The sequence below is a fragment of the Eptesicus fuscus genome, chromosome 11 (genome assembly GCF_027574615.1).
Source record: "Eptesicus fuscus isolate TK198812 chromosome 11, DD_ASM_mEF_20220401, whole genome shotgun sequence".
NCBI lineage: Eukaryota > Metazoa > Chordata > Mammalia > Chiroptera > Vespertilionidae > Eptesicus > Eptesicus fuscus.
In genome coordinates this window covers 22,701,602-22,716,780 of record NC_072483.1, presented here as the reverse complement: position 1 = coordinate 22,716,780, position 15,179 = coordinate 22,701,602, and the positions used below count along the sequence as shown (strand labels likewise).

At 35.5% G+C, this 15,179-nt stretch overlaps 1 protein-coding gene across 1 annotated transcript in view; it reads left to right on the top strand.

Annotated features, from left to right (window-relative positions):
• LRP1B (LDL receptor related protein 1B) overlaps window positions 1-15,179 on the top strand; it is a 1,704,605-nt gene that overhangs the window by 1,013,579 nt on the left and 675,847 nt on the right. Inside the window, exons 16-18 of the mRNA XM_054723549.1 lie at window positions 1,880-2,020; window positions 6,410-6,535; window positions 14,472-14,588. Coding sequence (XP_054579524.1) covers window positions 1,880-2,020; window positions 6,410-6,535; window positions 14,472-14,588 — 384 coding nt within the window. The remainder of the gene's footprint in view (window positions 1-1,879; window positions 2,021-6,409; window positions 6,536-14,471; window positions 14,589-15,179) is intronic.

The window sequence follows — 15,179 nt, the reverse complement described above, 5'->3', positions numbered from 1 at the left end:
AGTTAAACTTAAATGGGAAAGGAAGCTGATCACATCTCAAACCAGGATAAAAGCTTACACAAGACATATACATAAACTTTCTTGTTTAATTGGAATTAAAAAACAAAAACAAAAAAACCTCTAAGAAAATTTAGGCTGGATGATTATAGAGAAGAAATTAGTCAAACTACTATTCATTATGTGCCCAGTTCTAAAGTGAGGTTTAATGCATTCAAAAGAATCTATACCACCCTCAATGATCTGAGAGACTAATTGAGCAGACTTGAAACCCAAAGTAAGGAAAATGTGCATGTTATTAGTGATCAATTCTACAGATTGTTGAGAGAAAAGCTTGATGCTAGAGATGGGCAGACATATCCCAGAGTGCACTTTCCCTTTGTTTAGATCCTCATCCTCACACCCTGCTGTGGTAGGAAAAGCCCCCCCCAGTAGGGGCTAAGTAGGAGACCCAGTCATCTTCCCTTTTTGTTTTTATATTGTTGTCATTTCCTATTTGGGCATCACACACACGCACACACACACACACACACCACAAAATCTGTTATTTGAAGTGACCTCACAGAAATGATATCACTAGAGAACTTGCTGCTACAGCATTTTGTTATTAAAAAATAAAAAAAAAGATTAGAGTTAAACAGGGAGGAAAAATTACTGTCAGTTCCCACATACGGTCTCTGCTGTCTGAGAGGGAAGGGACAGAAGAAACACACATTACCTTTGTTCTAACTGAATATTTCGTTTACCATACTACCTATTTTTTTACCCTTGAGACTGTACGTAAGCATATGAATTTATTAGGCAGCTCTTTTTTTTCTGGCCCCACAAACACACGTGTGTGCTTTGCTGCATCTCTCCGAAGCAGATTCTCTGCCGTTACCTGGCAGGTCACAGTCCCTCTCCCATGCTTTGCAGCAGGGAAAACACAAAGATTAAGACAGTGCTAACACCAAGTGTTCTGGAAATGCCACATTTTTTCCCTCCACATCTCTTATTTTTCTCTCCATGTCTCTTGTTTATAGGTTTTGTGACAGTTCATCAGTTCAAACCCGTTATCCAAAGTAAAGTTGAAAGCCATTAGAACTGGAAATGAAAGATCAGCTGTGCTTTTCCTATGAATAAACCAGCTTTTAGTAATTCAACGCTGTTTCAGTCTGTGAAACACAAATCATTTACTGTTACTATCGCCACATGTTCCCTTCTCTTCCTAGACTCTGCTGAATCCACTCAGAGAGAACAGAAGAATACTAACACTTTTAGTTTGTGAATAAATACCAATTAACTGAATTCCTAACATTTGATGAAAGGGTATGAAATATATGGAGAAAGGCGCTGCATAGAATTCCGATACATAATGAGATTGTTTTGATTAACTTAACACTTTCTTTAATACTTAACCAGACCTGAGTTTTTCTTCCACCTAGAGATTAACAAAGTAAATGCAGTTATCAATGATGTGTGCTATTGGCTGTCATTGCACTTTCATTAATTGTTGGCATAGTGATCTATAAGATGGAGATGCTAGAATTATTTGCCAGGCCTACTGTATAGGTTGTTATAGTGAAAAACTGAGATTATGAATGAAAGCCCTCTAAAAAGTAAAACTAAAAACTCAACGTAAAAACCCAACCAAATATAATGTGGTATATTATTATTATTGTTGTTGTTGTTGTTATTTTGGTAATCTTTAAACATTTTAGTAGAATGATTATCATCAGAAAAACTTAAATTTTTCTCATTTCCAGAGATTGGTGTCACTACAATGCTAGCATGTTTTTATATTTTCCATAAAATAAAATGCATCAGTATTTAGTTATTATAACATTTTAATGAATCAATAGAGCCAGTATTGTTCACACACCTTGGATTTTTTGTAACCTAGTTAATCCTGGAGAAGTATTACCTCACGTATGTAAAGCTGGAGAATTTCGTTGCAAGAATAAACACTGCATCCAAGCTCGGTGGAAATGTGATGGTGATGATGACTGTCTGGACGGAAGTGATGAAGATTCAGAGAATTGCTGTATGTTCTCGTTTACGTAATATTAAATCTCCCTGACTCTTTAAGTGTGTGAACTCTGAAAGTAGTTTGTGAAAATCTAAAAATATATTTGATGCAAGTTGAACGGTTTGTTTTTTTCTCAGCCATCCTTTGTCTAGTTGTAAGGTGCTGGTTTTCCCATGCTGCCCCATGTTTAACATTACCGTTTCGGTTGATGCAGAAGTCCTCTCCTTTCCCATTTGCGCTGCAGCGCCACCACGCCATTACCAGGATGTTGCTGTAGGAGACCCCTCCGGATCTCTGAATTTAAAGATGTGGAAAATCAGTTTAAACTCCCTCAGGAAAGAATTAGTGGTACAGAGGGTCACGAGCCACTCCATTGCTCCTTGGCAACTAAGCCTTGGAGGAGATCCAAGGAGACAGACATGGGTTTGCAGAATGTTATTCCCTAACTTGACTGCCTCAATACATGGTAGGAAACACATATGGGGCACTCAGATAGAAAAGAAAGATTTGATTTTTCTCCTGTTTGGCTTATTCTTAGTTATCTATCATTTGCTGCAATAGAAATAGTTTCATGTTTTTGTAGGGATTATGAAATGTCCCACATACATAAAAGTAAAACTCTTTGAGAAGCACATTAAATAATGTTTTGACAATGCATTTGATTGCACTCGCTACCTGAGTGGTTTTCAAAGATATAAAATATTTTTATATGAAGAGAGAGAGGTATGTGCTGGACATATGCATCTTTCCTCTCTTGATTTGACTTAGATACATTTTAAAAAATTATGTTTGTTTCCTAACTTTAAAGACATTTCCAGGTTAAAGTGGCTAATCTAATTGTGAGTTAATTGACAAATCTCCATTTTTCTTTTTCTTTTTAACCAAGAATATAAATATAAAGTTTTAAAATCTGTAGTTATGATTGAATAAAGTTGGTCTGGGCATCTATATTATGAAACTATCTGTGCTTTGGTACAAAACCCAAGGATATGGACTTTAAAAGATATTTTCAAATTGTGCATAAATGCTTAATACATAAACTGTCATTAATACAATGTAGCACTACTTTCTTTTAATTTCCAAACATGGGTCTGACTGCAATATTATGCATTTCTTATTTTCAAACTCATTAATATTTATACTATAAAGTGTGAAACTACAAATAAAATAGTAAATAATAGTTGATACAATTAGCCAAAATTTTAGAGTGAAAGAAGCATTTTTATGTAAGAGTACAGGTGTGTTTTTTCCTACTTATTTTACACAAATGATGTATTATTTATTGATTAAATTAGCTGCCTCATTTCTTCTAAATCACTGTGTTTATTCATGGCTTTAATGAATACTCCTTACATATGAGCTCCCCTAAGTAGTCAGTGTCTGTTCAGAGTACAGATATTTCATCACAATATTCATGCTTTAGCCTTAGTTCCGTGCTTCTATTTATGAGATTGTTCTTTTCACCAACTCACAAACATGTTTCCTTTTGAATACACAGGAGTATTATATTTGTACCATTAATTGTAGCATTAAAATTGCCTGTCAGTATTTTTCTCTTATTTTCATCATGTACTGCCTCATCACCCAAGCCTACATCATGCGCTGTTCCTGGAGTCTTCTAATTCACTCATGGTCCATATTAAATTCTATCAAAGAATCCTCTCTCTTTTACCTCCTAAATAATTAATATTTCATCTTTACCTCCTCTCAACTTCCCTGACTAAATTAGACTCCTATCTTAGATTAATTCAGTAAGTGCCCTGCTATTATTCCCACCAGAATCCCTCCTTAACTAAAGCCCACTTTCCACACTACTTTCAGAGTGACATTTAAATACTGAAATCTAGCCCTAACCGGTTTGGCTCAGTGGATAGAGCGTCGGCCTGCGGACTGAAGGGTCCCAGGTTCGATCCTGGTCAAGGGCATGTACCTTGGTTGCAGGCACATCCCTAGTCCGGGGTATGCAGGAGTCAGCTGATCAATGTTTCTCTCTCATCAATGTTTCTAACTCTCTGTCCCTCTCCCTTCCTCTCTGTAAAAAATCAATAAAACATATTTAAAAAATAAATAAATAAATACTGAAATCTAGTCTTGATATTTTAGTAACTACATAATCAAGTTAAATTCTAAAATTCATTGACTTACATATAAGACACTTTATGTTATATCCTGTCTTTACATTTTTAGCCTTAAATGTCTTTCATGAATCCACTTAACCTTTTGTCCTTATCAAGTTGAACTACAAGTAGATCTCTAAAAAAAGGTAATTTTCTCTCCCCTGTGACATTCATTGCACTCTCTGTTTCTAGCAGTGGAATTCACCATCGTTTTCCATTACTTCCATAGAGAAGTCCTTTTTGAACACCAAAATAATCTATTCTCAGTATAGCTCTGAGTTAAATATCTCCTATATATTCCTTTACTATGGCAGTTTCCACAGCTCAGTGCAATTGTATGCTTAATTCTATGGTGCATCTAATAGGTGAATTTCTTCATGAGGAGACACATTTTATTGAAGCATCTTTTTTAGTCTAACACAACATCTAGCACATCCTATCTAATAAAAGGGTATTATGCAAATTAACCATCACACCATCACAAAGTTGGCAGCGCCCATAGCCACAAGATGGCGGCGCCCAGTCCTCTCAGCCCTGCCAGAGTTCCCCAGTTCCGGAGGGACAGGGGGCAGCTGCTGAGACTGGGTAACGTGAGTGGCTTGGCAGAATGCTTGCTTTGTTGCCGTGGCGATGAGGCAAGCATTCCACGCCCAGCCACAGACAGGCCTCTGGGCCAGGGATAGCCTCTGGGCAGCAGGCGTGGAGCAGCCAGGCCCCACAGAGAGCTACTGGTGCACGGATTCGTGCGCAGGACTACTAGTGGATTAATAAGTGACTAAGTAAATGGGGCAACAATAAACTAAACACCTGTGGTCAGCTTCCAGCAATATGGTGTAATCTCTAAGTATTTCAGCAATTCTGGGCAGCATTTTATTTCTGGGGTTCCACGGTGAATATTCCAGAACTATGTAATTCATTTCATGGAATTATTTTAGATTTTAAATACTCATAACCTTTGACCTTGAATCCCAACTCAAACTCACAAAACTATGGATTATATTTGCCCCTTCATTTTGAACTCTGATTTACATTACTGATGAAAATTGCAAAGGTCACTGATCAAGCTTCAATGAAATGCTTACGCATAATCTTAGTACTTTCAGATACCCTAATATATTGGATTACTTTTATTCTCATGAGTAGCTATTCTGGCTCAAGTCCCTGAAGTGAGTAGAAAATGGTAATATGATCAAATGCCAGACAACATAAAGCTTTTTCACCTTTTATAAAAAAATAAACATGAATAGAAAGTTTCTAAAAAGTGATAAAATCACTTTATCACCAAAGCTACTTTAAAGAAAAAGTGTTTAAAAACTGGCTGGAAAGGCATACATTTGCTTTGCAACAGCATGATAAAACAGCTATTTTTTAAATTCTAAGTATAAGGAATGCCAGAATTTATTTTTATTATACAGAGTACAACTACTAGGCTCTAAAAAAAATTACTTCAAAAAGGATGTTGAAGTTTTAAACAACTATTAAAGAGCATGCCAATTCAGTTAGGAATTTCGCCTCCTGAATGCAGGAAAAACAGTCACATTAGTTTAACTTTAAGACAGCCCCCTGTTGAGCTTAGATATTGGAGGCTAAATCTTCAGCTACGTACAGCTTCCTATATGAGGATTGGTGTTGTCCTCAGTATATTTGGTGGTTGCATGTTTGTTTGTACTAGGAGAGGAAACTCATAGTGATCCGTTTTGTTATTAAAATTATGCAGGACCTCATATTTAGCCAATTCTAGGTCCCAGCTGATGCTTTGCTTTCTTCTTTTTTGATACTTTTCTTCCAGTCTCAAGAAATGTTGGACAAAGCATAGCAAAAAATAGGATTATTTAATATTTCAAGAACTACTTGAGTTAATGTGTGGTTTTAAAAATGTATTTTTATATATGATTAAATTATTTGATGCATATTTCCTATACTTCACATTAAAGTTTGAAGTTGGTAAAAAAAAAAAAATTCTGAAATTTAGTTACCTGTTGTGTTAAGGGATGGAAAACCAAAGTCAGTAATATAGTTGGTTTTAGTGAAGACATGAAAAATATATTTACTTTTATATGAGATTTAATTAATTGATGTCTTCTATTAAATTATTATATTTTAAAAGAGCCTTGAATAGTAATAGTTTTGATAAATATGAGACACTGAATGAAGGAAGCTATTACTTTATTGTACTCTAATATTATAATTACTATAACCTTTCCATAATTCTAACTTAAATAGTCATTATTTTATCAATTTCATATCATTAAACTTTCTTCTACTCTCCCTCCACCCTCTATCCCAGCCAATCATAGCTGTCCTGATGATCAATTTAAATGCAAGAACAATCGCTGTATCCCCAAGAGATGGCTTTGTGATGGAGCTAATGATTGTGGGAGCAATGAAGACGAATCTAATCAAACTTGTGCAGGTAACCATTTGCTGGGATATACACTGTTACATAAATCTCTTCTAAAGTTAATCTCCATAAAATTGCAGGTCAGTGCTTTGAACTAAAGTGAACTTTCCTAATGTCGTGGTCTGATTATTAGAATAGTAAATGAATTCAACACTTAATTCCATAAAACCTAGAATACAAAGGATATTTTAGTTAATCTTTGGGCATGACTCTGCTCTCAAATTTGGCACTTTCTCTACCCATATGGGTTGACTGGTGATACACTAGTTGCACAAGACTTGTCCCTGCTAAATCTTACTTGGCAGGGGAGGTTGATGTTTGTTAGCATGCTGGGATGTAGGCCACTCACGAGGAGAACATTTTTTTTTTTACGTTGAAATATAATTTATATATTTTATTTAGTCTGCTATAGAATTCCTCTGTGAATAGTTTCTGTTCTTGGCACATTATTTATGTAGGTTAGGATTTCTTTTCCCCCCATGAAGTCCCACCATCACTAAGCCTATTTATATTTCCATATAATGTATCCCATTGTAATAAATCTTTGAATCCCTAGCCAGATTCTGTGGAATAGGAATATATAATCTGTGATACAGGTTACAATGGAGTGGCAGAAAGGTCACTATTAGTCAGATAAATGTTGAAAAATGATACTGACTAGCAGCAGCCTAGTGATTCTCTATAAACGATGAAAAAAAGGTGGTGCATTTGATGCTTCATATTGATATGATCAGTAAAAGCTGTTTTTTCAATCATTACACACAGCAGCATCAAATTATATCAACCACCTCACCTCCTCTCTTTGCCAAAATAAGCATTACTAAATAATAACTATAATATATTAGTGAAAACTCATGAGGAAGCATATAAAGAAAAGACCCAGAGGTTAAAAAGCCTTGTTTTGAACTCTTGTTTTTTCCTTAGAAAGACTGGTACCTCTCTGCACTTCAATTTACTCATATATTTATTTCAGTTCTGTAAGGACTATGACTTAACAAGAAATTGTTTCCAAAGAGCTTTTTACTGTGTACTAAATAACAACATGATAAGAACAAAACACGTACCATTCCATAATCCTAACCTCCATCTTATTTTCAGTTGTTTCCATAGGGACCTGTTTGCTGAGGATCCATGGGCTAGCTATTCTGTTGCTCCTTGATTAGTCTAATATTTTAGAGTAACTGATCATTTTCAAGATATTTTGTGTGTCTTACAAGGTTGTTTTACAAAAGACATTCTGATTGAATAAGGACCTCTAGAGACTTGTTCTAGGCTCCTGCCTTCAAGCCCATTAATTTCATAGATGAAGGCATGAGAAAAGTGACTTGTCTTAACTCACATCATTAGTTAGAGTTTAAGGGAAAATCAATCCATGAATCTTTCTTCAAGACCATCGATCCTTTTATCAAATGATATCATCCTGAGGATTAGCTAGAATTTTAGGTTTGGTCAATTTAACTTTGGCCTGGTAGCCTTTTATTATAATTACAGTGAAATCTTTCTAAGCCAGTGCAGTTATGATTCTTTTAAGGTTCAGATTGAAATCAGAGTCTGTTGTTACATCCTAGACAGATAGATTTGCTTTCACCTTAAAATAAAAGGTATTGCTGACTTTCTTCATAATGTCATGTCTCTTTTATTTCTATTAGATTTTTAAAATATATTTTTATTGAGTTCAGAGAGGAAGGGGGGAGAGAGAGAGAGAGAGAGAGAGAGAGAGAGAGAGAGAGAGAGAGAGAGAGAGAGAGAGATCAATGATGAGATAAAATCATTGATTGATTTCCTCCTGAATGCCAACTGGGGATCAAGCCCGCAACCTAGGCATGTGCCCTGACTGGGAATTGAACTTTGACCTCCTAGTTCATAGGTTGAAGCTCAACCACTGAGCCAGACCTATTTGATTTTTTATTTTTTAAAATATATCTTTATTGATTTCAGAGAGGAAGGGAGAGGAAAGAGTGATAGAAACATCAATGATGAGAGAGAATCATTGATTGGCTGCCTCCTGCACGTCCCCTACTGGGGAATCAAGTCCGAAACTTAGGTGTGTGCCCTTGACTAGAATTGAATCTGGGACCCTTCAGTGACGCTCTTTCCACTGAGCCAAACAAGCTAGGGCCTATTTGATTTTTTAAATCCTCTTGTTTCTACATGTTTTTTAAAGAAGTATTTGGGGTTAACTAGCTATGTATAGTAGTAAAAGTGAAAATTCTGCATATGATAGCAAATGCAGCAATCCATCCTAATTAGTAAGATTTCTAAGACTTTCTAGACCTTTAATGCACAAGGAGATAGCACACAACTTTCTTACACTTCAAGTGCCAATTTAAGTAATGGCCATACTTTAAGTACCGCCTCTCAGTACTAGGTTTTCTTGTCAGTATATTCATAACAGGTATTTTGATCACTGTGCACCTCAAGAAATTGAATAAAAATAATAAAGAGAAAAATAAATGTACCTATTAGTTTTGAAAACCAAGTATGTTGTTACAATGTATTTCCATTTTGTTTCACAAAAATAAATAAATAGGTCACATTGCTCATCATATTGGAAAAATGGTACATTCAATAGATATGTTCCCTGGCTGAGTCATTTCTATATAGTTCTCAGTATAGGTATATACATGGACATGTATCCTGGATAAAAGATTTCCCAGAGGAGGATTATTTTGTAATTGAATCCACTGTACTGTAGCCATTAGCATTGTGACTACTTTATATCTAAAGGAAAATCCTTTCCTACAAGAAACTAATTTTCTATTTTGTTCCTTTGGGATTTCTGCCTCACAAATCTATTAATTCAATAAATATTTACCATGACACTAGAGATAGGATGAGAAAAAATACACAATACTTTTCCTTAAGAAGCTAAGAGTGAAGATGGTGAGATTGACATGTAAACAGGTTTTTCTAATGCAGTATTCACGGTGCTAAGTTGAACCATAAGAGAGCACATTAGAGCAACTAATGTAGTCTTTGGATGTCTTGGAAGGCTTGAAGGAGATGATGTCCAAACAAGGCCTTTAAAAACACATAAGAATAATACCTAAATGACAATGCAAGTCATTTAATTAGGAAAAATAGGTTTTATAAAACCAAGCATTGCCAAGATTGTGGGTAAAAAAGAAACTGTCATACATTCTTGGTGATTTTCTATACTGGAAATCAGTTTAGCCAAATCAAATAAATGTCTGTAATTCCAAAATTAGGTTAATAATCTAATACCCATGCACAAGGAAGCATGAATAAAATTTCCATTCCCCTAATGCTGGCTATACTGAAAACAAAAAAACAACTCAAATGCTCATTACAGGAGAATGTATAGATGCATTGTGTTATATTCCCATAGTGGAATGATATTAATATTTAAAATTAATAAACTAGAACTCAAATATCAATAATAATGGATTTCAAAAACAATTAAAAAAAAACAAATGAGTTGCCGAATATAAATAATTAAATACAATTTCTATGAAGTATAAAAATGCAAAACAATTTTATATGTGTTCATTGATATATAAATTGGTAAGGATAGGATTTTAAAAAGTATGTCTAGGGGGAAAAAAAGAGAAATTAAGAATAGCTATAACCTCTAGAAAGAAAGAAAGAGATTGCATGTGATTGAAAATGATTACATAGGGGACTTCAAAAGTAACTATGATTTTTCTCCTAAATAAAATAATTTGTAGCAAGTATATAAAAATATTATATTCAGATTTGATATAACTATATGATGGCAAACAGGTGTTATTGATATTATTTCCTATATTTTTTCAGGTGATTGAAATGTTTTACTAGAAAAGTAAAAGGTTGATCAACATAGATTGTAGGGGGTGAAGTGAAAAAAGGATAGAGGGTTGGAGAGTGTGCCTGAAAGAGGAACCAGCATAGACACAATGGGCAGAAAAAAGCTAACAGTCAGGGGCTAGTTAGTTGTTCTCCCTCAACACACACAAAAAAGTTTTGTCTACTTATGAGGGAGACCCAGAGGCCAAAGATGAGAAGTAGTTAGATTTGAAATTCTTTTTTTCCTCATAGTAACCATGAAGATCCTTGGGTTCAATTCTATGCAATTCAGACCAGCATTTTCCCACAGTATAGAACTCTGGTTAGAATACATAATATCTGTTCTCCTTACATCCACCTCAAATTTTGAATGAATTAAAACTGGACAGATATAGTTGCATTACGAAAATCTGATGTGCCCTGACCAGTTTTGCTCAGTGGATAGAGCATCAGCCTGCAGACTGAATGGTCCCAGGTTTGATTCTGGTCAATGGCATGTACCTTGATTGTGGACAGGAGGCAGCTGAATCAAAGTTTCTCTCTCATTGATGTTTCTAACTCTCTATCCCTCTTCTTCTCCCTTCCTCTCTGTAAAAACAAACAAACAAACAAACAAAAAAAACTGATGTATTAAAAAGTCAGACTTTGCTATATGAGATAAAGAGAGAATCTATACTAATAAAAGGGTAATATGCTAATTATACTGGGTTGACCAGACATCTGACTTCCTTCCAGACAAAACCATGTTGGTGGGGGCCGAGGCAGAGGTGGTTAGGGGTGATCAGGCCGGCAGGGGAGCAAGCAGTTAGGGACAATCAGGCCAGCAGGGGAGCAAGCAGTTAGGGGCGAGATCAGGCCAGTGTAGGGGAGCAAGCAGTTAAGGGCAAGATCAGGCTGGCGCAAGGGAGCAAGCAGTTAGGGGGCGATCAGGCTGGCAGGGGAGGGCAGTTGGGGATGATCAAGCTGGCAGGGGAGCAGTTAGGCGGTGATCAGGCTGTCAGGGGAGCAGTTAGGGGGCGATAAGGCCAGCAGCCAGAGGCAGTTAGGGGTGATCAGGCAGGCAGGCAGGCAAACGGTTAGGAGCCAGTGGTCCCGGATTGTGAGAGGTGGTTAGGGGGCCATCAGGCTGGCAGGGATAAGGCCTAAACCAGCAGTCAGACATCCCCCAAGGGTTCCCAGATTGGAGAGGGTGCAGGCCGGGCTGAGGGACACCCCCAGCCCATGCACAAATTTCGTGCACCAGGCCTCTAGTTTTGATATAACAGGTTTTGTTTAAATAGAATGATCTGATTAAAATACAGCAAATGAATGGATTAAGAATAATGCCTTAAATTTTGTTCTCCTCCTCCTTATTGCACCTTTACATTGTGGGATTTCTCACTGCTACATGGCTGCATAAGAAGCATAATTAGTGATGAGGAGAAAACATTCACATTGTGACAATGAATTTCTGGTTCTCTGCTGGATAAGCAATTCCACTGAGGAGGTGTAAATTTCCTCTTCATTAGAGCAGCATTTGCTGCAAAATTAGAGTCTTCTGGGGCAGCCCTGCTAATCTCACCTCCAAACTAACTTAGATCTGATGGGAACAAGAACAGAAAAGTGCAGGTTGTGTCTTCTTGTTACAAATCAAGTAGTTAGAAAGTGCTAATTTAGTCAGTGTGATTATATGATAAGGGCATACAGTACTTGTAGATTTATGAAATGAAATGTCTTTCTCCTCTGAGATCAGCTCAATTTTCTCAGTAAACTAAACAGCTCATTTTCTCTAAGATTAGAATAGACAATGAATTCATATATTTTCAGGGCATACTATCCTTCAATGATAAGCCAGTAAATACTCTGCAGTAATAGTTTATAGCAGTTTTTCAAGCTTCAGAGTTAATGAGGTGACACCAGGCTCTTAGGAATTCTTCCTCATTGTCCTTTCTCATCACTATAGCATTCCTAACAAAAGAAAGGTTTGCCAGAATTAAACCTAAAGGACCAGGAGAGAATACAGGGGCATAAGAACATCAAATAAAAGAATATTGCATTAGAAAGTTTAATATATTCTTACTATGGATCAATTAGAATTTAATGGAGTTAAAATCTGTGATAATATATTTTTCTTTAAAGCAAGAAAACAATAAGTAATTAAGAAATGAAATAGGGTATTAAAAAGCAAAAGAGAGTCATAGGAAAGAAGAAGTGGAGAGAGCAAGAGAAAAAGAGGTAGGGTGGGAGAGAGGAAGAAATAAAAGAGGGAAGGGAAGGAGGAGGAACAATGGAAAGAGGGAAGAAAGATGGAAGAGAAGAGGACTTGAAGCGGGGGGGCGGGGAGCAGGGAAACTCCCATTAAATGTATCTTAACACTCAAAAGTTAAAAAGTATCTACTGCAACCAGAGAACAATACAAAGATGTGTAAACAAATTTTAATCTTTCTCATACCTCTATGCCCTCCCCTTACCACCAAGTAAATTAATGCCAACATCTTCCTTTTTCTCTAGCTAATACAAATGTATATGTGTGTTATTGTTTTTTCAAGTAGGCATAGTGGAATTAAAATTACCTAGGGACTTTGTTGATTTAATGTTGGAATAATTTAATGGAATATCTGTAGAACTGGCCAAATGAGACAACATAGAAATATTTAATCCCACTTGAAATTCAACGTTGCAAACTTCAGCAGCATACATGTTTGTTGGGATACTGAAAATTTATTAGTATATAGCAATCAATATGTAAAAAAGGAAAAATCTGATATTACATCAAATATTTGATTCAGGACCCTTATTCACATAAGAAAGCAAGTATATATAATATAGTTTTTAATATATAATAAGTTTTCTGGTATTCCTACTTATAGACACTGAGAACAGAAATGGTATATCCAATCCAATATATTAAATCAAGCCAGTAAATTTTTTTTCATTTTTTTTCTCTAGGAATCTTTAAAGTATTCACTAACAAAGAATATACATCTCTAGATTGCAGGTATACTTTGCTTAAAAGGAAATAACTTGGGCATGGCTTTTAAGAAATTATTTTAAATAATCTCTGAAAACCAGATTTTAGAAACCCATTTTAGTGTGTTTGGATGACTTGGCTTTGAGCCACTCTATTTTATACCAATAATTATTACCTAAGTTGACACTGTGTTGTGGAGAATAAGAAACACATCCTTATGATTCTCAAGCCCAGGAAACAAGAGGAAATGTACATGTAATCTAAATAATGTTCTCTTATCATAGCCACAAAGGCCCATAACTGAATTATTCCTTATCTGTCCTATCTTCATCTAACCCCAATACTAACAAGTTTAAGTACATCCTTCCCAACATTTTCATCTGTTTTCTCTGGTCAAATAAAAATAAATAATGGATGAGATACTGGTAATCAGAAAGACATATTATTGGCTTAGAGGGTCAAAAGGAAAAAAAAAGAAAATAAAACACTTAATGTAACAACGTAAGGCCTTGGGAAAGAGGGACTTTTGTGCTTTCAAAAGTTGACCTGATTGTAGGAGAAAACGGTAATCAAACTCCTTGTAGAACATAACCTCTTAATGGAATAGTTTTAAATACCTGCCTTAGGCTAACGTAGAAAGCAAAGTTCCATGTGTGTGCTCATTGAAACCCTCAAGGAAGCCCAAAGCACAGTTCATTAATATACTAGTACTTTGATTAAAAGATTATACATTTTTATATACCTGTACTGAAAAGTGAGTTAAAAAATCCGTCTTAGGTCTCAATGTATGTTTCAAATACATATTCTGAATTCTTGCTCTCTGCGTATTGGACCACTTAAAGATCACGAAATAAATGCATTAAGATGTTAGAGGAAAAGGATAATTCTGACTCTATGGTTAGAAACTAGGTATCCTGAGATAGTTTTCAAACCCTTCCTCCTACATTACTGCAAATGTTTCCTTGGTTTATTCTTCTTTAAATTAAAAGTTGGATGAAATTTAATTCAATCATATATTCATAAGCATGTGAACTTTAGAGAAGACAAGCAAGCTAGCATTGTCATAAATTAAATAAAAATTTACTTTAAAAATATTTTATCTACTATGGCAATATAATATCTTATATGTGAAAGGGATATTGAATGATGTATCTTTCATGTTGTTTAAAACTCCTCTAAATTTATTATTTGCAAATTAATTGACCATCGTAGCCAGAACATGCCAGGTGGACCAGTTTTCTTGTGGAAACGGGCGCTGCATTCCCAGAGCATGGCTGTGTGACAGGGAAGATGACTGTGGTGACAAGACAGATGAAATGGCATCTTGTGGTAAGTTGTGAGTGAACATGGTATTAGTAGATCCTGGGTCAGATGGCAGATTCTATCACTATAATCTCTCCCAAAGGGCTATTCATGTGTTGACAAATCAGCAAGCCTTTTGGACCTAAATATATCTTTCATATATTTAAGTTATTTCATATATATATGATAACTTCAGAATATATACTATTCATGGGGCAGTACCATTTCCTAGGCTAAAACAAATGGATCCAACATAGCCAACGATTGTTGTTTGTTGATATATTGATAATAGCCATTCTGACAGGTGTAAAGTGATATCTCATTGTGGTTTTCATTTGCATTTCTCTGACAATTAGTGATGCTGAACATCTTTTTATAGGTCTCTTGGCATTCTGTATGTCCTCTTTGAAGAAGTGTCTATTCTGATCCTTTGTCTATTTTTTAATTGCATTGTTTGGTTGTTTTTGTGTGTTGAATTATATGAGTTCTTTATAAATTTTATATATTAACACCTTATCAGATGTGTCATTGGGTGAGTATGTTCTCCCATTCATGAGGTAGTCTTTTCATTTAGTTGATGGTTTCCTTTGCTGTGTGAAAATATTTTACACAGATGAA